The 9,487-nt window shown below is 56.6% G+C and overlaps 2 protein-coding genes across 2 annotated transcripts in view; one reads left to right on the top strand and one right to left on the bottom strand.

The window, feature by feature from the left end:
• TEX28 (testis expressed 28) overlaps nucleotides 1-9,487 on the top strand; it is a 44,605-nt gene that overhangs the window by 15,996 nt on the left and 19,122 nt on the right. The window lies entirely within an intron of this gene.
• LOC112062400 (paraneoplastic antigen Ma6E) lies at nucleotides 1,354-7,030 on the bottom strand. Its single transcript, XM_055081531.1, has 2 exons — nucleotides 6,840-7,030; nucleotides 1,354-3,853 (listed from the first exon to the last, which is right to left on the bottom strand). Exon 2 carries the CDS (start codon nucleotides 3,780-3,782, stop codon nucleotides 1,530-1,532), a length of 2,253 nt encoding a protein of 750 aa, XP_054937506.1. The 5' UTR covers nucleotides 3,783-3,853; nucleotides 6,840-7,030; the 3' UTR covers nucleotides 1,354-1,529.

Below are 9,487 nucleotides of genomic sequence, written 5' to 3'. Positions count from 1 at the left end.
AAGTGCCTACCCTACCCTCTCACTGGAGAGGTGTCCCATGGGTGCTGAGCAGGAATCCGACTCTGGACCCCCCCCCCCCCCAGCAGCCCTTTCCCTCCATTGCCCACAGCAGAGGCCGGACTCAGCGGAAACGTTCAGGGAAATTTATTCAAGAAAAACATTGACTGAAACCATTGAACACAGGGCATGATAACACAGAGAGGAACTTCTAACGGCCACCGGAGCCCACGGGTCCCGCCCCTCCCCCAGGGTCCCCAACAAGGTGCCTCCGCTACGCCCCACCCGGCCGCCCTCCATCCCCCCACAGTCTCCCTTCCTCAGGGCCCCGCGGGTGGCCTCTCGCCAGGAAGATGCACGGTGAGCTCACGACTCTGGCCCACACAGACCAGAGCCTTGGCTGGCACGGGGCGCACCTCAGGGCTCTGCGGGGGGACGATGGCTAGGGTGTGTGTGTCGGGGGGAGGGGAGCGGGGGCTGGGGGGTTCCTTGACACCTGGGTCCCTCTGGGGCCTACAGGGACACATCGGGGCTTGCCAGTACAGGGAGCAGCCTGCCCAGGGGATGATGAACAGGGATCCCCTCTCAGGAGGGAGGCCCAGGCACCTTGAGTGGCCCCTACCATGGGGCCAGGAGGCTGCCAGGGCTGGCCTCCCCCTGCCTCCAAGCCTGGGGGCCCCGGGGCCTGCTGAGCCTACTGGCCCGAGGGCGACCCCGGGGGGCTCAGCTCTGCAGCCCCGGCCTCATTTCCCGGCTCTTCTGGGACAGGCTTGAGCCCCTCCTCGGGGGTCTCCTCGGCCTCCTGGCCTCCTGCCTGGGCGAGGCCCTCTGGCTCCCAGCCAGGACCTCCTGGGCCCACCGGGGAAGCGCTGCCCATCCGGCCAGGCACGGGGACTCCGGGGGCATGTGAGGGTCCTGCCGGACCTAGGCCCGCAGGGCCGGCAGCACTTCCATCTTCCTGAGTGGCCGCGGAGGCCTTGCTGGTCTCCCCAGGGCCAGGGGCTGCCCTGGCGGCACCATGGTCTTCAGGGCCCGCCTCGCCAGCCTCGGCAGTGCCGGCAACTGCCTCACTGGCCTCTTCAGGCGCCGGGTGGGCCCCGGCGCTACCTTCCTTGGAAAGGGCGGCCTGGGTGGAGGCATCTTCACCGGCCGGGGAGGCCTCGGTGCCATCTGCAGCGGTGCCCGCGGTGATGGCCTGACGGGCCGGGGCGGCCTGGGCGGCTGCTGCCAGGTCTCCGACGTCCACACGGGCCTCTTCTTCCCCTGGGAACTGCTCCCTGCTAGCCCGGTAGGCCTCCCAGGCCTCGGTCAACTCGAGGAGCCGCAGCATCCCCACAAATCCCTCTGGGGCCTACAGGGACACATTGGGGCTTGCCAGTACAGGGAGCAGCCTGCCCAGGGGATGATGAACAGGGATCCCCTCTCAGGAGGGAGGCCCAGGCACCTTGAGTGGCCCCTACCATGGGGCCAGGAGGCTGCCAGGGCTGGCCTCCCCCTGCCTCCAAGCCTGGGGGCCCCGGGGCCTGCTGAGCCTACTGGCCCGAGGGCGACCCCGGGGGGCTCAGCTCTGCAGCCCCGGCCTCATTTCCCGGCTCTTCTGGGACAGGCTTGAGCCCCTCCTCGGGGGTCTCCTCGGCCTCCTGGCCTCCTGCCTGGGCGAGGCCCTCTGGCTCCCAGCCAGGACCTCCTGGGCCCACCGGGGAAGCGCTGCCCATCCGGCCAGGCACGGGGACTCCGGGGGCATGTGAGGGTCCTGCCGGACCTAGGCCCGCAGGGCCGGCAGCACTTCCATCTTCCTGAGTGGCCGCGGAGGCCTTGCTGGTCTCCCCAGGGCCAGGGGCTGCCCTGGCGGCACCATGGTCTTCAGGGCCCGCCTCGCCAGCCTCGGCAGTGCCGGCAACTGCCTCACTGGCCTCTTCAGGCGCCGGGTGGGCCCCGGCGCTACCTTCCTTGGAAAGGGCGGCCTGGGTGGAGGCATCTTCACCGGCCGGGGAGGCCTCGGTGCCATCTGCAGCGGCGCCCGCGGTGATGGCCTGACGGGCCGGGGCGGCCTGGGCGGCTGCTGCCAGGTCTCCGACGTCCACACGGGCCTCTTCTTCCCCTGGGAACTGCTCCCTGCTAGCCCGGTAGGCCTCCCAGGCCTCGGTCAACTCGAGGAGCCGCAGCATCCCCACAAAGCCGGGAGGCCTCCTCATCAGCTGCATCCACCTCAGCGTCGCCTGGAGCGTGTCGTTCAGCCGGGCCCGCATCAGCACCTGCCGGGCGCGCACCTGGTCCGCCTCGGCCGGGAGGACGGCCCCCTTCTCCAGGGCCGACCGCAGCAGGCCTTCCAGGCGCATCACGTACGCAGAGAGAGTCTCCTGGGGCCGCTGGCCACAGGTCAGGAACTTCAGCCGAGCACTCCCCCGGGGCTCCTTGTTCCCAAACACCTGCACCAGCGCGGCCAGGCAGTCCTGGGCAGCCAGCTCGGGATCTTCCGCCAGGAGGCCGCACAGGAGGTCCAGCGCGGGGCCGCGCACGCGCTCCACCAGCCTCCTCCTCCTCTCCCTCTCAGACACGTGGCGCCACAGGTGCAGCATGTCGTTGGCCTGCTCCAGCCAGCTCTCAAAGGACTCTTCCCCGGGGCCCGGCTCTTCCATCCCAGAGAAGGTTCCCAGCTCCTGGTGGCCCACGTTGTCTAGCACGGGCTGCAAGGCCTGCCTCCACTGCTGGGTCGAGGGCCCTGCCTCATCCATGGCGCCTGCCGCTTCCACGGCTGCTTCCTCAGCCGCAGTCATTGCCTCGCCCGCGGGTCCTGCCATACTCGCAAGGCCTGCCTCGCCTGCAACATTTCTGTCACCTGCGGCTCCCTCCTCATCTGACACTCGTGCTTCACCTTCAGCTCCTGCCTCACCTGCAGCCCCTGCCTCACCTCCATCCCCTGCCTCACCTGCACCTCCTGCCTCACCTGCAGCTCCTGCCTCACCTCCATCCCGTGCCTCACCTCCAGCTCCTGCCTCACCTGCAGCTCCTTCCTTACGTGCAGCTCCCTCCTCACCTGCAGCTCCTTCCTCACCTCCAGCCCCTCCCTCACCTCCAGCCCCTCCCTCACCTGCAGTTCCTGCCTCACCTGCAGCTCCCTCCTCACCTCCAGCTCCTGCCTCACCTGCAGCTCCTTCCTCACCTGCAGCTCCCTCCTCATCTGCAGCTCCTTCCTCGCCTCCAGCCCCTGCCTCACCTCCAGCCCCTCCCTCACCTGCACCTCCTGTCTCACCTGCAGCTCCTGCCTCAACTCCAGCTCCTGCCTCACCTCCCGCTGCCACCTCACCTACGGCTTCCTCCTCACCTGCGTCTCCCTCCATACCTGCGGCTCCCGCCTCCCCTGCGGCTTCCTCCTCCCCTGCAGTTCCCGAGCGACCTGCAGTTCCTGCCTCACCTGCCCTGCCCACCACTGCTTGTCTCTGGGGCTGTGCAGGGAACCTGGGTCTGTCCTGTGACTCAGCATCAGGGGCCTGGGGCAGGCAGGCCACAGTCCAGGGCCCCCCCTTGCCTGGTATTTGGCGGGGGATCAAGCTTCGATTTATATACTCAGCAAACTCGACCAGGGCAACCCTCGACCCCAGCTCCTTTCTGTAGCCCTTGCCCAGCACTCGGTACCTGCCCAGGGAGCGCAGGGCAGCCCGCACAGCCTCCTGGAATTCCTGGTCTTCGCAGTCATCTGGGATGCCCAGGATGAGCAGAGATCGCTGAGCGTTCACGCCCATCGACCTGCACCAGTCCCGCAGTATCGCCAGGGCCATCGCCATCTCCGAGGACCTGAGGGTGGGGGGAAGCGATCCAACAGGTGTGCACAGACTGCTGAAGTGTGGGAATCGGCCTGAGGGTGCAAAGAGGAGAGAATCACGTTTGTGCCACACAGCCCACCCCACTGCCCCTCACAGCAGCAGCCTGGAGCACCTCCCGGCCCTGTTTTCTTTGTCTGACTTTAGGAAACTGTTTCGATAAATTAAATTTATTTACAAGATAGAAGGCTAGGGACTTCCCTGGTGGCGCACTGGTTAAGAATCCACCTGCCAGTGCAGGGGACACAGGTTCGATCCCTGGTCCGGGAAGATACCACATGCCGCGGAGAAACTAACCCCGCGCGCCGCAACCACTGACCCAGCGCTCTAGAGCCCACGAGCCACAACTACTGAGCCCACCTGACACAAGCACTGAAGCCCATATGCCTGGAGCCCGTGCTCCGCAACAAGCGAAGCCACCGTAATGAGAGGCCCACGCACCACAACGAAGAGCAGCCCCCGCTCGCCGCACCTAGAGAAAGCCCGCACGCAGCAACGAAGACCCACCGCAGCCAAAAGTAAACATCAATTTTAAAAATGATAATAAAAGAGCACTTGTTGTGTACGACTCAAGAAACAATAATAAAATAAAATAAAATTTTTTTTCAAAAAAGATAGTTGGAAGGCTCGTCACCTTTTCTACATTTCTGGCATCAGTTTTAGGAAGCTGCCTTTTTCCCAAGGAATTTTTCAAGTCTTCCAATTTTTTAGCATAAACATTTCCATAATATCCCTATACTCTCTTTTTTAATGTACATGTGATCCGTAACGTTAGCCCTCTTTCATTCCTGATATTAGTCATTAGCCAGCAGCAGCCTGCAGCACCTCCCGGCCCTGTTTTGTTTGCTTGACTTTAGGAACCTTTTTCGATAAATTCTTACAAAATGGAAGGCTAGGGACTTCCCTGAGGGCACACTGGTTAAGAATCCACCTGCCAGTGCAGGGGACACAGGTTCGATTCCTGGTCCGGGAAGATCCCACGTGCCGCGGAGCAACTAACCCCGCGCGCCACAACCACTGACCCAGCGCTCTAGAGCCCACGAGCCACAACTACTGAGCCCACGTGACACAACCACCGAAGCCCACATGGCTGGAGCCCGTGTTCCGCAACAAGAGAAGCCACCGTAATGAGAGGCCCGCGCACCTCAACGAAGAGTACCCCCGCTCGCCGCACCTAGAGAAAGCCCGCGGGCAGCTATGAAGACCCAATGCAGCCAAAAGTAAAAATAAATTTAAAAAATAATAATAAAAGAGCACTTGTTGTATACGACACAAGAAACAGTAATAAAATAGAATAAAATATTTTTTTAAAATAGATAGATAGAAGGCTCGTCACCTTTTCTCCATATCTGACATCAGTTTTAGGAAGCTGCCTTTTCCCCAAGGAATTTTTCAAGTCTTCCAACTTTTTAGCATAAATATTTCCATAATATCCCTATACTCTCTTTTTTAATGTACATCTGATCCGTAACGTTAGCCCTCTTTCATTCCTGATATTGGTGATTAGCGTTCTTTCTATTTTTCCTTGATTCATCGTTCTAGGACTTTCTCAGTTTTCTTGCTCTTTTGAATGAAGAGCATGGCTTTTTTGTTCATCGTGTCCATAATTTGCTTTCTATCACTGATTTCCTGTCTTAGCTCTCTTATTACTTCATTTTATGTTTCCTTGCTCTTCTTCTTCTAGCATCTCTAAATGGACTGTTAGCTCACTGATTTTATGTCCTGACTCTTTTCTAACAGAAGCATTTAGAGGAATACAGTTTCCTCCTGTAGCTTTTTGCTGCCTCCAACTAATTTTGGTAAGTTGTGTTTTTTTAGTATTCACTTTGAAATATTTTCTAAGTCCCTCTGTGATTTTTTTCATTGATCCATATGTTTCCCAATATTTGAAGATATATTATCATTAGTACCATCAAATAAAATTCCCCCGTGATGAGAAAACTTATCATGTAAAATTGCAATACTGTTAAATGTATGGAGAGACTTTTTTACAACTCTGGTATGGCGCGTCCGGGTGAATGTGCAAAGCACCCTCGTAAAGAATCTGTGTACTCTGTGTGGAGGCCAGGGCCTCGCCCCGCCCCCCCACCTCTGCAATTCCTGTGCCACCCGGACAGAGGCGACCTGGAGCTTCTCGATGCCTCATGCAGTGGGCCAGAGCCCCTCCCGGGACCCCCACAAATCCATCTGCCATGGCCAACAGCCTCCACCAGATCACAGCAGCCCCAGTGCCTCCCCCTCTCAGTATCACTTACGCCCCTCGTGGCCAGGCGGCTCCTCCCTGCCCCCCCACTGCATCCCCCTCATACACCCCCAGCCACCAGCTGGTGGCGCTCCGCTCTGGGCCCTGGAAGGCGGGCACCCGCCCATGCCTAGAGATCAGACTGCCTCTCTCACCTCCCCACGCCGGGGAGTCCTCCCTCGAGCACCCTCAGCACCAGGGGCTCTCGCCTCTCGCACCCCAGACGCAGAGCCCAGCCCTCGTGCCCCCGCCCACCCGGGAGCCGGAGCCACCCTCCTGCCACGAGCGGCCTCCCCCCCCACCCCCCGCCCCGGCGGGAGCTCCCCTAACGCCTACCGCACCCGCGCCCGGGAGTCCTCCCCATCGACCCCCGCCTCAGCCAGGAGTAGCTCCTCCTTCCTCCCGCCACTCGCAGCGGCCCTTAGCCCTCCCCTCCCGTCTCAGCCCGTGGGGGGGGGCCCGTCCCGTCCTCCCCACCCCCACAGCCAGTCGTCCTCTCCTCTGGCCCCCAAAGCCGGCCCCACCCGCCCAGCAGGAAGCCCTCCGCTCCGCGCCCCCCTCACGCTTAGCCATTAGCCCCACCCTCTGCACCCCGACTCCAGAACGCCCCCCACCAGCCACCCCGGCGGCCAGCGGTCCTCCCCTCGGACCCGCACACTGGGGGCCCCTTCCCTCAGCACCCCTTCGGCCCGCTGCCCGCAGCCGCCCCTCCCCCACTCCCAATCGGGCAGCCCGGAGCCCTCCCCCCACCTCCACTCCTTCCCAGGGCCCCCCGGTACCTGCGGAGTCCAGCCCCCGGCAAAGCCCCCGCCTGTCTCCTGACTTGCTCTGACTCTGTGGATGACTCCGGAGTCCCGCGCAGGAGGGGCTGAAGAGCTCGTCTCGGCAGCGCAGCCAGCAACCGCGCAGCCGACCGTCCCGGGCACTCTGTGCGGACGCCACGTGGGTTTCCGGGTGCTCCCGGAAGCCCCAGGAAGGTGAGGGAGAACGTTCTAGACGTGTCTTTCCAGAGAAAGAGGGTGGATCAGAAGAGCACGTGAGGAGGCGCTTTGCGACGGAAGCACCAGTAGGCATGCGCACTGAGGGCCTGAGGTGCCAAGGCTTGGCGCCTCCGGAAGCAAAAGACACGCCCATTGACCTTCCACCAATAGGAAGGCCTCCCTGCAAGGCTGCGGAGTTGGAGGAGCAAACTCGGCGATGCAGAGCCCATGGGGGCACACTGGTCAATCTGTCTTTACAGGTGGGTGTCTACTGTGATTGTTAATGTCATAAAGCTATTCTTTTCTCTTTCTCTTTTTTTAAAAATTTTATTTTATGTATTTTTTTATACAGCAGGTTCTTATTAGTTATCCATTTTATACATATTAGTGTATATATGTCAATCCCAATCTCCCAATTCATCCCAGCACCACCACCCCACCCCCAACACTTTCCCACGTTGGTGTCCATAGGTTTGTGCCCTACAACTGTGTCTCAACCTCTGCCCTGCAAACCCATTCATCTGTACCATTTTTCTAGGTTCCACATATGCGTTAATATATGATATTTGTTTTTCTCTTCCTGACTTCCTTCACTCTGCGTGACAGTTTCTAGATCTACCCACGTCTCTACAAATGACCCAATTTCGTTTCTTTTTATGGCTGAGTAATAGTCCATTGTATATATGTACCACATCTTCTTTATCCATTCGTCTGTCAATGGACACAGGTTTTTTCCATGTCCTGGCTATTGTAAACAGTGCTGCAATGAACACTGGGGTACATGTGTCTTTTTGAATTATGGTCTTTTCAGGGTATATGCCCAGTAGTGGGATTGCTGGGTTGTGTGGTAGCTCTATTTTTAGTTTTTTAAGGAACCTCCATACTGTTTTCCATAGTGGCTGTATCAATTTACATTCCCACCAACAGTGCAAGACGGTTCCCTTTTCTCCACACCCTCCCCAGCATTTATTGTTTGTAGATTTTTTGATGATGGCCATTCTGACTGGTGTGAGGTGATACCTCATTCCAGTTTTGTTTTGTGTTTCTCTAATGATTAGTGATGTTGAGCCTTCTTTCAAGTGTTTGTTGGCAATCTGTATATCTTCTTTGGAGAAATGTCTGTTTAGGTCTTCTGACCATTTTTGGATTGGGGTATTTGTTTTTTTAATATTGAGCTGCATGAGCTGTTTATATATTTTGGAGATAAATCATTTGTCCATTGATTCATTTGCAAATATTTTCTCCCATTCTGAGGGTTGTCTTTTTGTCTTGTTTGTAATTTCCTTTGCTTTGCAAATGCATTTAAATTTCATTAGGTCCCATTTGTTTATTTTTGTTTTTATTTCCATTACTCTAGGAGGTGGATTAAAAAAGATCTTGCTGTGATTTATGTCAAAGTGTGTTCTTCCTATGTTTTCCTCTAAGAGTTTTATAGTGTCAGGTCTTACTTTTAGGTTTTTAATCCATTTTGAGTTTATTTTTGTATATGGTGTTAGGGAGTGTTCTAATTTTGTTCTTTTACATGTAGCTGTCCAGTTTTCCCAGCACCACTTATTGAAGAGGCTGTCTTTTCTCCATTGTATATCCTTGCCTCCTTTGTCATAGATTAGTTGACCATAGGTGCATGGGTTTAGTTCTGGGCTTTCTATCCTGTTCCATTGATCTATATTTCTGTTTTGGTGCCAGTACCATATTGTCTTGATTACTGTAGCTTTGCAGTATAGTCTGAAGTCAGGGAGTCTGATTCCTCTAGCTCCATTTTTTTTCCCTCAAGACTGCTTTGGCTATTCAGGGTCTTTTGTGTCTCCATACAAATTTTAAGATTTTTTTGTTCTAGTTCTGTAAAAAATGCCATTGGTAATTTTTTTTAAATTTATTTATTTATTTTTGGCTGTGTTGTGTCTTCGTTTCTGTGTGAGGGCTTTCTCTAGTTGTGGCAAACGGGGGCCACTCTTCATCGCGGTGCGTGGGACTCTCACTATCACAGCCCTCTCATGATCGTGGCCTCTCTTGTTGCGGAGCACAGGCTGCAGACGCGCAGGCTCAGTAGTTGTGGCTCACGGGCCTAGTTGTTTCGCGGCATGTGGGATCTTCCCAGACCAGGGCTCGAACCCGTGTCCCCTGCATTAGCAGGCATATTCTCAACCACTGCGCCACCAGGGAAGCCCGCCATTGGTAATTTGATAGGGATTGCCTTGAATCTGTAGATTGCTTTGGGTAGTATAGTCATTTTCACAATATTGATTTTTCCAATCCAGGAACATGGTATGTCTCTCCATCTGTTTGTATCATCTTTAATTTCCTTCATCAGTTTCTTATACTTTTCTGCATACAGGTCTTTTGTCTCCCTAGGTAGGTTTATTCCTAGGTATTTTATTCTTTTTGTTGCAGTGGTAAATGGGAGGGTTTCCTTAATTTCTCTTTCAAATTTTTCATCATTAGTGTAT

Source organism: Physeter macrocephalus, chromosome 21, assembly GCF_002837175.3.
Source record: "Physeter macrocephalus isolate SW-GA chromosome 21, ASM283717v5, whole genome shotgun sequence".
NCBI classification, from domain to species: Eukaryota; Metazoa; Chordata; class Mammalia; order Artiodactyla; family Physeteridae; genus Physeter; species Physeter macrocephalus.
The sequence above is the reverse complement of the archived record's forward strand: the minus strand, read 5'-3'. Positions and strand labels throughout refer to the sequence as shown.